This window comes from Carex rostrata, chromosome 11 (assembly GCF_964058835.1).
Source record: "Carex rostrata chromosome 11, lpCarRost1.2, whole genome shotgun sequence".
In the NCBI taxonomy this organism is placed as follows: Eukaryota; Viridiplantae; Streptophyta; class Magnoliopsida; order Poales; family Cyperaceae; genus Carex; species Carex rostrata.
Genome location: NC_135928.1, coordinates 7,131,082 through 7,145,103, shown reverse-complemented (window position 1 = coordinate 7,145,103; position 14,022 = coordinate 7,131,082). Strand labels below are relative to the sequence as shown.

General features: G+C 35.0%; 1 protein-coding gene and 1 long non-coding RNA gene across 2 annotated transcripts; one reads left to right on the top strand and one right to left on the bottom strand.

Annotated features, from left to right (window-relative positions):
• Positions 1 to 788: 788 nt before the first annotated feature.
• Positions 789 to 2,528, bottom strand: LOC144561467 (uncharacterized). The gene is made up of 4 exons (XR_013513842.1): positions 2,150 to 2,528; positions 1,398 to 1,551; positions 1,080 to 1,256; positions 789 to 993 (listed from the first exon to the last, which is right to left on the bottom strand). It is a non-coding gene; the product is annotated as an uncharacterized LOC144561467 (long non-coding RNA).
• Positions 2,529 to 2,563: 35 nt separating this feature from the next.
• On the top strand, positions 2,564 to 10,344 carry LOC144562449 (uncharacterized). Its single transcript, XM_078311678.1, has 9 exons — positions 2,564 to 2,696; positions 3,528 to 3,589; positions 4,694 to 7,565; positions 7,692 to 8,077; positions 8,437 to 8,682; positions 9,178 to 9,245; positions 9,409 to 9,495; positions 9,683 to 9,765; positions 9,945 to 10,344. Exons 5-9 carry the CDS (start codon positions 8,533 to 8,535, stop codon positions 10,124 to 10,126), a joined length of 570 nt encoding a protein of 189 aa, XP_078167804.1. The 5' UTR covers positions 2,564 to 2,696; positions 3,528 to 3,589; positions 4,694 to 7,565; positions 7,692 to 8,077; positions 8,437 to 8,532; the 3' UTR covers positions 10,127 to 10,344.
• The last annotated feature ends 3,678 nt before the right edge of the window (positions 10,345 to 14,022 follow it).

Sequence of the window (14,022 nt, the reverse complement as noted above, 5' to 3'; positions counted from 1 at the left end):
ACCATAGCCCATCTCTCTCTCTCTCTCTCTCTCTATATATATATATATATATATAGAGTTAGGCTGGGGTGCTATGGATAGCATAGTGGCCTCTATGCTACGGCTCAATATTCGAGTTTTCAAAATCCAAACGGTCGATCCGAACCGTTCATCTTATTCTCCATATTAATATCTGATTGGAGACCAAATTTTACATTTTTCTGAATTTTTTTACTATTTATTAAGTATTTTACAAAATTGTTGATCCAACGGTGGCTGCACAAAACAGTAAAACCGTTGGATTAGCGATTTTCAAAGTGGCTTAATAAATAGTAAAAAAATTCAGAAAAATGTAAAATTTGGTCTCCAAGCACATATTAATATGGAGAATAAGATGAACGGTTCGGATCGACCGTTTGGATTTTGAAAACTCGAATATTGAGCCGTAGCATAGAGGCCACTATGCTATCCATAGCACTCCAGCCTAACTCTATATATATATATATATGTTTGTTTGTTATTCATCGATCTATGCTTATGTGTTGCTATTTATTTAATTAGTGTCATGTGGTACAATGGTGCCTAGTAGTTGTACTGAGATGCAGTGCCCACTAATAGGACAAATAGAGCAGAGGAATTGTGTAAAACTGATACTGTTGGAAACAATATTTATGAATTGTGTGAATGTTTTGAGCTTTTATGATGATTTATCAGAATGTACCACCATAAAAAATTCATATTTATATGATGGGCAACATATCTACAAGCTAAATTTAATTTGAACAAAAATTAAATTACACACGTTGAACTTAAATAACAAGCAAGCAAATATAATTGTAAGCAACAAGCAAATGTAGCAGTGACAACAAGCATATACAACTGTAAGCAAGCAAATACACATGGTAAATAGTTACAAAAGTAATCCAAACATAAGATGAAACTAATAAGTAGATAAATATTAATTAAAAACTAGCCCTCTCGTTGTTTCTTTCCCTTAGCAAGATCTTCTAAGCGCTGCAGTTAAACACAAGTGGTTACAGTAAAAACATTACTGTTCAATTTTATGTCTATAAAAAATAATAAAGTGAAATAGAAAATACCTTAGGACATGATGTAATATTATGATCTCCTTTGTGTGGCAATAACTGCATTTTCTTCATTATTTAGCGAATGTCTCAACAATAGGTTTCAAACATGCTGGTCTTTTCTCTCTCATTGCATTGTGACATGGGAGGATCAAGATACATCAGACCATCCTTATCTATCTTCTTTCTCTCCTGACCAACATATTTTATATGCAAGGGAACAACAACGAAAATTCAGTATTGTCCTAACTGCTATCAGTGCTGATATCAAAATATCAGAAGTGCATGAGATCAAATTAATGAAGAGTAATAGCAAGATCAAATGAAATATACAATTTAATGGCCGCCTTGGTTGCAAATAGTTATCGTGTCATTGCCCCCGACTTGCGTAGCTATGGTGACACCGATGCACCAATCGACTCTGCTGCTTATACTATTTTCATATTATTGGTGATCTCATCGGGCTCTTTAAGAGGAACACATGCATCTAAAAATAATAAATAATCAATAGTGTCACAATCAAAACTAAACTCATTAGGGTTGCAACTCTAAACTTCTCAATGTTACTAGCACTATATGTGATACGACTTGTGACCCACTCCAGGGGGCTCAGTAGCAAGAAATTATAAATATTGCCAAATTTTTAGGAGGTGGCAAAGGGTGTTGATCTAGTCAGTTCAATAAAGATTTGTGTCATTTTTGTTAGGATGAGGGTAAAATAGTAGAATGAGATCATTTTTTATTTCAATTATTTGAGGTTATGGGGTTATTTTGGGTGTTAGATTGCTAAGGTTTTTTAGGTTTTAGGCTTTCGTTAATTTTAGATTTATTTATGTCTTGGTCAGGTGGCTATTGAAGTATTAATTTTGGTTTGGATCAGGTTCAGGTTATGGTTAGTAGTGTTTCAGTCTACTTCAGACTCCAATAGTGTAATTTCAGACAGTTTTTAATTAAAACTACATAATTCAAATCAAAATACTAAGCTAAATTAGTAAATTATGTTTTTATTTTTCTGAAATTATAAATTTCAATTCGTTGACCTAGGAGAGGGGGAGACAAAGAGAGAGAGAGAGAGAGGGGCTAACCAGTAGGGATGCTGTGCCGCTGTCAGGTTCGTCGTCTTCGTGCGCGAGTCTCAGGGAGGCGGGAGCATGCACGGAGAGATGGAGGGAAAACAGAGAGAGAGATTTGTCGACGAGAGTCAGTGCGAGATAGAGAGAGCGCCGTCGAGAGTAAGCGGGAGGCGAGAGACAGCGCAAGGGAGAGGAGGGTTTCGGTGCGGCGACTGAAATCACGAGGGAGAGAGAGACTTCTTCGCATTCGCTGGAGAGGAAAATAATAGACGGAATTTCAAAACGTTTAACATGGAGCTCCGTTAATTTTTGATCCAGCGCACTTTTATTGTCCGAATATCGATGCAGATCCAAAGGTTCAGATTTTGAATTACACTTAGGACCGTAATACGCGTCGTACCATAGACTCACTCGCGATGAGATCTATCACGCGCTGCTCTCTCTCTCTCTCACTCACTCAGCTTCTCTCTCAGACTCTCACCGGCGCTGCTTCTCCGTCGTGCCACCTATCCTCCGTCGCGCCGATTCCTCTTTTGGACCCTGCTCCTCTCCATTCCTGGTAAGCGCCTTCTTCCTCCCTCTCCCTCGTTCTCTCGTGCTCCTAGAGAGATTAAATTCGTCTTTATTCGATAAATTAAACAAGTTTTTCTTTGAGATCCAAAGTTGGTTTTATTGCTGGATTGAACTGAGTGGAATTAGGTAGTTCTTATTTGTTGATTTAGAGTACCTTTTGTCTTCTGTAGTGTAGTTAGGGTTTCAATGTGGTCTTGACATTTAACATTTGTGTGTTTTTCTGCAAATAAATAATAAACAAATGAAAGTCACAAATGAAATTATTCTGTGCATATTTTGAACTAATTAACCTTTGAGCTGTGATTGAGTTGCTATGATAAATTGCAATCCTTACCAGCGACTTTGATTTCGGCTTCATATTCAAGCAATGGAACTTTTTTTTATTAGAAATCTTGAACTTTGACTATGTTTTCTGATTTAGAGTTATGTAGAACTTATTTTATATGTTAATAGGAAATAGGTGACATATGGTTTCATTTGTCAACAAAATAAACATATAAATAACTGTCTATGCAAATGACTGTTCAAAGTGCCCAATTTGATAGCTCCAAACAGCAAAATGAGTCGATAAAACCCACAATAAATTCAAACTGTAATTGTTATTGGTCACACCTGGACCAGTTTGATAGAATATGGTGAACAATGCTTGACTGGTACGGACGGACTGGTACACCCCTGATTTATTAGAAATTACTCTACTTCTGGCTCTGTCTAGATCTGAAGGACAATAGAGTCTTTCATTTCTTCTTTAATATTATAATAGATTTTATTATCCACTTTATCCTATATACTTAATCCGTATACTTTCTTTTTTCAGGTGAGGATTCCATATCACCTTGTGGAGGCTAAGCTCTGCTCTCTTATTGGAAGCCGTGACAGGTTACCTTCTGGGAAGCAGATAATTGCCTTTACTTTGACATAATTAAGATTGATGTTTTCGTGCTTTCTGTCATTAAATACTATTATCTATATATAAGGTATACTTCTTAAAGAGTTAATGACAGAATCTAGCACTAGAAAAATGTGTGCTCCTATGATTCTATTTTTATTCAGTCCTAAAAAGCCAATAGAAAAATAAATGGATGCAAAAAGTAGATGTTCAATTCAGACGTCACTTGTTAGCTTCACATCCTTATCATTAATATGTAGGAATGAGAACATTCAATACTTGTAGAAATTGAAGCAGCTAGTACTGTTTATTGAGAAGAAACTAGAAAAAAGTATTTACCATAAAGGGGATCTAGTACTGTTTATTTTTCCATAATTGATCAATTGGTTGTAACAGTTGTCCTTGCCTTAATTTCTATTGAAAGTATATATTAACCCTAAAGGGAAAAGAACAAAAAAATTGCATACCCCTAGAATATATGTTGAAGTTGGGAAAAGCATGGTTGCTAAAGAGCTTGAGTTGGTGATTTCTACATTTGCATGGAACCACTGGTACTGTCAATATATATGTGCATAGAGGGTCTTTATCTGTAACTAGAGGGGTAATGGGTTCCATTTAGTTCTTTCTTCAATAGGATGTCTAATTCTCATTTTTTTGTGATCAATGTTTGGTGATCAAATAAGTAGTCCAAATAATTGATTGAAGATGCTTTAAATGTATTATCTTATATAGCTTTAACTATTTAATTTTGGCAATATGGTTTTATTTACATTTTGATTTTATGAGTCTGTAATTTCTTTCTCAGTTCAATCGATTTTTCCTACCTCACGATACAATTAGGATCTGATACTATTTAGCATCATCAACACTTTAAATTGGTAAGAAACTAAACTATGTGATATAGATTACACACTTTTTAGCATCATCAACACTTTAAATTGGTAAGAAACTAAACTATGTGATATAGATTACACATATCTCAACTCAGTGAAAGTCTTCTGGTGAGTTAGAAATGTTTCTTTTATTTACCCTACCATTTGACATGCAAAGATCTCATAAAGTTTAGTAATGTTATATTTTATTTAATTTTTTAGGTTTAACCAAACAACTATTGAAGCCGATGCCATTAGAGTTCAAGCTGACCTCACTTGAAATTATAAATTCTTCAATGTCAAAAAAGGGTTCTTCAAGCTCTCAACAAAAGATCAGTAAAATTTTATTATTGCTTAATATTTAATATCTCTATTTATAACTTTGATCAAGTTTCGCATTCTTTCTTCTCTTTCCATGATTTATTTAAGATCAATTCGATATGGTTTCTTTTCTAATTGATATATTACTTAACAATACTTCCACTTCAATATTATTTGTACATTTTGAGTGATATTTTTTTTCTGCACTTCTATCGCAAGATAATACTAATTGATATATTTTTTTATTTATTTCTTCAATTCTTAGTATGATTGTGTAAACTTATATAGATCATACAAATAAGGAAAATATAATCTCAAGTGAGATTTAACTATATATTTTAACTTTGTTTTTTTTTGTATAATTTGTTGAAATTTAACATTGCGACTGTTGTGGAAGTTGTAGGATCTGTGTTGTCTTGTGACAATACAGATTCTATCAACTTTGTGCGGTTCAAATATTCGAAAGTCGAGCTAATAAATTCGAAGCTTTTTGATGATGCGTCTCAAATCCATTCGCACATATAAGCTTTGTTACTTGACATAAATAAAGAAAATGTATTTCCTCGATCACCAAAATGTGTTGGGATGTGAATATATATTCAAGAAGTTGATGAGAAATTTTGTAAAAATTTCAATGAGAATAAATATTTCACAAATGATAAGGACGTAAAATACAATATTGTGACAATTGAAGCAATTAATGAAACTTTGGAGACTTATAGTCCACAACTTCCGTCAATTGCTTATTGAGGGCATGTATATGCCTTCAGTGAAGTGTATTCAACTTGTGTTGCAAATTAAAAAAAAAATTATATTACTTTTAGAAACTTCATAAAATAACAAAATATTTCCAAATGTAGCAGTTCAAATTCAATGCCAATATAAAGTTTAGTCGTTGCATTTTACATTCTATTTTACTGTCTTAATTTCATTATCCTAGAATGCAGTGTAAATTTGGAATTTATAAATTATTATTTTCTTTAAATAATTTTGATATTACTTTGCGGAGTATTATTAATACACAGGTTTCTTCGTGGCATACAAACTTATCAAAGTAATTCTCCGCACAAACCACTCTTTTTTTCTACAAAGATGCAAAATCGTTGTGAAATTAGCAAATTTCATCGAGAAAAATGGTAAGAGTAAAATTTTATTGGTGGTACTTTATTTTGTAGACATAATTTTCTAATTTTCAGATAGTTTAGAGCATGTCGAACACCGACTGCAGGATTGGGTGGATTTTGCATATTTTTTAACATGTATACGGAGTGCATTGAAAGCTTATATCATTGAAAGCTTACACAATTCTCACATACACTCCGTATACGTGTTAGAAAATCTGCAAAATTCACCCAATAGTGCAGTTGGTGTTTGGCATACTCTAACCATCTGAAAGTTAGAAGATTATGTCAACAATATAGATGCCTACGAAATAAAGTATCATCGATAAAATTTTACTCTTACCATTTTTTTCGATGAAATTTGCTAATTTCACGACGATTTTGCCATCTTTGTAGGAAAAATGAGTGCTTTATGCGGAGAAATTACCATGATAAGTTTGTATGCAATGAAGAAACCTATGTAAAATAATAATACTCTTGCAAAGTAGTATCAAAATGATTTAAAAAAAAAAATTTGTAAGATATAAATTTACACTGCATTCTAGGATAATGATATTAAAATAGTAAAGTGGAATGCAAAATGTAACGACTAAACTTTGTAGTGGCATTGAATTGGAACTGCTATATTCGGAAGTATTTTGTCATTTTATAGAGTTTCTAAAAGTAATATAATATTTTTTTTGACTTATAATACAAGCTGAATACACTTCGGTGAAGACATATACATACCCTCAATAAGCAAATTGACTATAAGTCCCTCCAAATTTTCATTAATTGCTTCAATCGTCACAATATTGTATTTTGCGTCCTCATCATTTGTGAAGTCTTTATTCTCAATGAAATTTTTATAAAATTTCTCATGAGCTTCTTGAATATATTTACATTCCAACACATTTTAGTGGTCGAGAGAATGCATTTTCTCTATTTATGTCAAGTAACAAAGTTTGTATGTGCGAATGAATTTTAGATACATTATCAGAAATCTTCGGATTAATTAGCTCGACTTTCGAATATTTGGACCACACAAAGTTGGTAGAATTTGTATTGTCGTAAAACAACACAGATTCTCCAACTTTCACAACAATCACAATACTAAATTTCTACAAATTATAAAAAATAATCAAAATTAAAATATATAGTTAAATCTCACTTGAGATTGTATTTTTCTTATTTGTATTATCTACATAAGTTTACACAATTATACTAATAATTGAAAAAATAAACAAAAATTACATCAATTAGCACTATCTTGCAGTAGAAATGCAGAAAAAAAATTAGAACTCAAAATGTACAAATAAAATTGATGCGGAAATATTGTTAAGTAGCATATCAATTAGAAAAGAATTCATATCGAATTGATTTTACATAAATCATGAAAAGAGGAAGAATTCTAAACTTGATCAAAGTTGTAAATAGAGGTATTAAATATTAAGCAATAGTAAAATTTCACTGACATTTTGTTGGAAACTTGAAGAACTTTTTTGACATTGAAGAATTTATAATTTTCAAGTGAGATACAATAGATATAAAGTGAGGGTCATAAATTGAAGAACCCTTTCTTGGATTTTTCCGAGTCAGGGAAGGTCATAAATTGTTTATCAATCATCAAATACCCCGGATAAACCGAGCTGGGTTTGGACTTCTCTTCTCAAGTGAGGGTCAATCAGAGCCTTCATGCCTTATTCTATTTAGCTGGGCAGGGTTTAAGTCAAACTCCCACCTCATTACTTTGAGCTGGTAAATAAAATCATGACTGTAAAGTGTAAACCTAATCCTAGGTTAGGTAGGCTCAAAAGGAAGACAAGATTTGAAGAAATGGCGGATTTGACGACAACTTGATGCACCTAATGGGATACTCCACTGCTCTGGTGCCCCACACTGCTCTGGTCTCCCACTATTAACAACTATTTTTTATTATTATAAAACCTGTTGCTTTTGCATATATAACAACTATTTTCTTTAAATTAATTTAATGCCACGATGAATGATTTCTATTTGGCTCAACAACTGCAGCTAGCTGAGGAGGCCTTCTTTAACTAACTGCCAAGTTTGCTTCTTGATTATGGTTTCTCATTGTCAGATGATTTTGGCGCACCTTCACCTGCCAGGAACCTTTATAACAAAGTTCCCTGTACATAAGCAGTGTAGTCCACTTTAATTAAGTGTATGTATGCTTTCTAGCTTCTTGCTTGCCACTTCTTCCTCAATTCTTTGTTAGTTTTGTTAATCATTTGGCCAAAATTGAAAATTGAATTGGTATGGTAGTGGTACCAACATTTTTTTTTCTCAATGGCACCTGACATAATCGGGAATATGAGGAAGGATTACTGCTTGCTATCCTGCTGGTTCCTTATCGTACCAGAAAGAAACCTGTCAGGCAATGCAAGTGCTGCCCATGACTGTATTTGTATCAGTACCAGTAATCCGTGCTGTAATCTGTAAGGTACAGGTGCTTGGTACAGCAATATTAATTCCTTCTTACAGTGTTTGTTGCCTCTTTGTGTTTTGTTTTCTTCTGCTCAGGCAGGCATACCAGAAAAAGGAAAGAAAGAGAGGCTGCTAAGCTTGTCAGGAAACAAATTAGTGACAATACAAGCTTCTAGAAGCAGATGATGATTGATGAGGATGCCGATGAAGCAACAAAATTTGAATTCAAGCTCAAACGAACTCATCAAAGAATTAGGAGAAGGTATCAATCATATCATCATTGTCGAGTACGAAGCGGTTCAGATCAGCAAGAAGAGCGAGGCTAGGCTGAAGAAGCCGGAGGTGATGATGAGGTATGATGAACGTTTCCATTTGTCTCATTGTTCTGGGTTTGGAAATTGGCTCCTTGACCTTTTAGCTTTCACAATGTACTGTATGAACTGCATTTTAATTGTTCCACCCCTGACCCCTCCACTAGTCCACTCTTTTAAGTTTTTAAAATCATGTTTATTTAGCTTTCTTTCATTTCTATCACATTGGCTGCTTTCTGTGAAAGAAACACCAAAATTTAGGTTTATGGGTAATCTATCTTTTCTGTATAGTATAATTTTGAAGAAAACTTATATGATCCAAGTGTTTAAACAACGAAGAAAATAAGTTTATTGGGCACATTCAAAAGCCTAGGATCTTGGTCGCCAGCTACATTTTTTACTTCAACATATTTCATTTGCTTATTGCTTTTACAATTTTCTGCTTATCTTTTCCTATTTCCAACTTCTCATAATTAATTAAGCTTAATTTGTTGCTGACAATTAAACTCAATTTTATGTTATGTAGGAATTGGAAATTGCAGGAAACAACAAGCTGTCGGAAGGAACACCAATGAAAATGATGAAGAATTGGAGGTGAATATATACTTTTTTTTTTTTCCCTATAGATTACAAGCCCAGATTTAGGGAAGAAAATGGTAACACTTGTGTTTCAAAAGGAATATTATGTGGAAGAATAAGGGTTTTGCATTCCTTTACTTCAGGAAAATTAGTTGATTTTTTAGTTCTTAAATTGTAGTCTGAAGAAGCTCTTAGGAGGGATCAAGAAGAAAGGGCACAGTTGGAAAAGAATATGCGAGATAAAGATGCTGCTAGCACGCGAAAGGTAATTTGTTAGGGCTTTTCTTTTCTGCTATTTCACTTTAAGCATCTACTACCTCCGTAAGGCATACCAATTGTTTCCAGCTGTTACCAGTTATGATACCACTAAATAAATGTTTATCGTTAAGATTCTTTTATAGGCTGAATAAAGCCATGACAATATTTTTATTGTTGTACTTTCTTAAAAGCAGATTTGTCCTATGTTTCATGAGGAAATTAAAGCAAGTCTCAAATTTGTCTCTAAAGATAGGAAGAAAGCTGCTGAGGACTATGAGTAAGATAACATCATGTTATCTGAATTCAAAAAAAAAAAACATCATGTTATCTTTGAGCTTTTGTCTATATTAACATTTCTGGGATCATAATACTGCCATACATATCCTGCAATTTAATCTCTAATTAATTTTTCCTATTGAAGTTACATATTTGAAGATCAGATCAATTTTGTTAAAGTGTCAGTTATGGATGGCATTGATGAGGAGCCAAATGAAATGAGGCTGAGGAGACCAAAACTATATCCAAAGGACTCCAAAGTAGGCATGAGTTTGCTGTGCACGATGACCTGGTGGGTGATGCAGCAAGGTGGAGGTAGGAGTGGAGGCGGGTGGTGGTGCGGAGAAATCGGTAGGATATGAATGCGCGACTCAAAAGGTGGAGGCCTAGCCTACCAACTTTTAAATTGTCCATAAAGGACCTCCATCCGGGTCTAGTTCTTCATGGCTAAAATAGTAACTTAAAATTTTTCCACTGCTACCCTCAATTATAGGCGTCATTTAAACTTTCTAAGAGTTAAAATAGTCATTACCCTTTTTTGAAAAAATTCTAGCAATTAAAGCGTTTGTGTATACAGTGTATACATTGTTACACTTAGGGGCACCTCTAATTGCTCAAAAACTGAAATTAAATTGCAATTGAAAGTAAAGAGATGAGTTTAGAGAAATTTGACACGCGGGGTGATAACGGAGTTCGGCAAAACAAAGGCCTACGTCTCCGGGGCTTCGCAACCTTGTGAGGTGCGCCTTCCTATTACCCAATACGAAAGGATTACAACTTGTGAACCGTTGAGCCCTTACACACCAAGCGGGAAGTCAAACGGCCAACTCAAAGAGGTGAGAACAAGGTCTCGATTTTCTAGGAACACAAGAGAAACACTCAATAGCTTACTCTAACCTAATCTATAGCTAGATTGGTGAAGTAGGTTGAGGTTGCTTGAGGGATTTTGAAGTTATAGGCTCTCACAACAATGGTGGATTCTAAGCTCTCAGAAAATCACTTTTGAAATAATTAGGGTCGGCTAAGGTGCTTTTGAAAGTGATCCCCTCAATCTATTTATAGTAGCAGCTCAAAAATGAGCTGTTTGATATAAAACGTTACCAACGTTTTATAAAACGTTACCAACGTTTTATTCAAATGCGATTTAGGGTTTTAATTCTCTGACAGCTTAGTAAAACGTTGCTCAACGTTTTATAAAACGTTACAACGTTTTATAAACGTTATAACGTTTTCTAAACGTTCCAACGTTTCTAGTTTATACTGAACACCTGTTCTTCAGTTGTTCTGAGCCTGTTAAACGTTACAACGTTTCATAACCGTTATAACGTTTGTAAAACGTTCTAACGTTATAACTTGGTTTTCTTTTGATATTTTTGAAGTTTCTGATCATTATAAAACGTTACCAACGTTTTGTAAACGTTCATAACGTTTTATCCCACTTTGATCAACCTCACACATACTTTATCAATCTTTTGAATTTACATTTTATATTCTTGATAAAAGTCTTCGTGATTTCTTCAGTCCAAGCATATTTCATCGCAGTTCTTTCTCTTCTTGGACCTATATGTTCTTAAAATAGAAGAAATCGTAAAATTCAATAATTGTATGTTTTTGCAAATTAGTCAAATAGACGTAAAAGATTATTGTACGAACAACAATCTCCACCTTTTGGCGATTTGCAAAAACATACAATGTGAGTAAGTGCATAAATCGAAAATTTTCAGAAATTAGTTAATCCAGTTTTGATTTTGCATTTCAATCCATTTGTACCAATTTCTCCCCCTTTTGGAAATCGACGAAAGGGTTGAAAATTAGCACTAATTTAAAGTGCTCCCCCTCAAATTATGCACTCCCCCTCAATTTAGTAATATAGCAACAATAATTTACAAACAAAAATAAAGTTGAGGGCATAACTTTTACATGCAAAACAATTCAATTTCAATTCACCATATCAAGTTGTATATATCCATGTGCATAGCTCATGCATATACAACATTTCAACTCATGCAATCCAAGTAATTCAATAAAACTTGTCAAGGCGCCAAGATATCCAATTTTTGCAATTTTGCAATGTAGCCCCTTACAAGTTAGCAATTCATACACCATTTTTAAGATATCAATATCTCATACATATCTACACCAAATTTCAAATACCACAATTCAATCAAATCATGCAATTCAATCAATTTAAACTAGTTGAAATTCACCAATTTAACAATTCAAAACATTTCAAAACAACAATTGAACTAACATAACAAAACAACAATTCAACTAACATAACCTAAATCAAAGCAATTCAAACAATTCAAATTAAACATGCAATCAACAAACAATTCATGCAAATAACACACAATTTAAGTTATCAAAAAAATACGATCTATTCGTCATTCATGGGGTCGTTTGGTTCTTCGGCCATTTCTTCTTGACTTTCAACTGGGAGGTCTTCTTCTTCATCATCCAGGTCTTCTTCTTCAACCAGACGCTCACGTGCTCGTGCCGGGCTTCCAGAGGGACCATATTGCTTGATAAAGCAATTGGAGAGGCTTGATTGTGCTTCATCAAGCGTATTGAGAGCTCGAGCATGTGCTTGCAGTTGTTGCCTTATCTTCATTTGCCCCTTTTCAAGCTTGTCGAACCTCCTATTCATGGCTTGATTATTCTGTTGAATCTCAAGACGTTGGTTGTGCATTTGTTGACAAAGCCACATCATTTGTGCTTCTTGACCTTCTGGAGGGACAAACGCACCAGCTTGTGGCACAAATTGTGGTTGAGGTGGAGGTTGAGCCGGTGCAACTTGTTCTTCCGGATCCCAGTATTGATTGGGTAGTGCCTCTTGATGGTTTATCCATTGGTTGATGGCTCTTGCATCGGGTTCATAGCGCCTCAGACCCGATTCTGAATGACCATAGACCCACCCGATTCTTGTCAGGTGGTCAACCAAATTTGTCGGGAAGGATACTTCTGCATCTTCAGGTAGTTGGATACCGTTGAGACGGATGATTTTGTGAATGAGGTGGGCATAAGGCAGAGAGTGGACCGAGGTTGTAAATGCACCATTAATGTGACGAAGAAAGAAGTAGGGTATATTAATCCTCTTTTCATCCATTTGAATGAGATGACGAAGAAAGTACATGGGTCCCCACTCAAGATTGGTTTTGATTGTGGCTTTGGGCATAAGGATGTTGTTGATGAAGAGAAAGAGCAATCGATGTAGAGATGGAAGGTGAGAAGCATAGATTTTAGCCCCGGATATGTAGTTGCGGTCAAACCATTTCTTATAGTCAAGTGAAGTTCCATCGGCATAAAGAGGCCAACTTCTCAAGGGGTAGGTTTCCTCCCCGTCATTCTCAACCCCAAGCCATTGTGCCACAGTATCCAGAGATAGGACAATTTCTTTCCCGCCTACCCAAGAGATGATCCTGAAGGGTTCATCACTAGTTTGGATGTTTGCATAGAACGTGCGGGTAAGAAGGTCATTGTAGGGTTCATAACAAGTGACAATAGGTTCCCATCCCCAATGATTCACATAAGCAATTATCTTGTCATCCTCGGGTTGGGAGAAGGTAACCGCGGCTTTGTTAAACCAGTAGCAATCGGTTATTTTCCTATTCATAAAAGAGCCCACATAATTCTCATAGGCCACAATATCCCGGAATAGGTATCTATTTGACCGGTGAATGTTCCAATTTGGTTCCAAATTTCCCCCACTTCCTTGACCAACCTCCGAGTCCACACGTCTTTTCTTACTACCCTTAGGCACTGCATCTTTCTTTGGAGCTATTAGATTAGGGTTAAAGAGAAAGTTTACCGATTGAGAGGTGAAGTGCTAAACCGAGAAGAGGAGAGCCCTAGAAGTGCAGTGGTGAAGCCGGATCGTCAATCCAACGGTCGGATCGCCGGATTTGCTCCTAGGGTTTTGGCTAGGGTTTTGGAGAGAGAGAGATTGAGAGAGGGAAAGGAGATTTGGAGAAGAGAATTGAGTAGTGAGAAGAGAGGAGAAGAGAAATCAAGAAGAATTTCTTGATTTGGTGAAGTAGATGGCTAGAATGGGTAGAGAGAGAGAGAGAGAGTCGGAGTAGAGGAAGAAGGAGAGGTTTGAAGGAAGAAAGAAAGAATAGAGAGGAAGGGACGGGTTTGGAGGCTTTAAAACCATTTTTCGCTATAAAACGTTACCAACGTTTATAAAACGTTACCAACGTTTATAAAACGTTACCAACGTTTGTTTAAAATACGTTGTTTTTACCTAAAACGTTATAAC

Excerpts from the sequence above, each read along its gene's own strand:
- LOC144562449 (XM_078311678.1), top strand. The coding sequence starts at position 8,533 with ATGAGGATGCCGATGAAGCAACAAAATTTGAATTCAAGCTCAAACGAA. Across the intron at positions 9,246-9,408 it reads AAAATGATGAAGAATTGGAG|TCTGAAGAAGCTCTTAGGAG; the intron begins GTGAATATATAC and ends CTTAAATTGTAG. Across the intron at positions 9,496-9,682 it reads ATGCTGCTAGCACGCGAAAG|ATTTGTCCTATGTTTCATGA; the intron begins GTAATTTGTTAG and ends TCTTAAAAGCAG.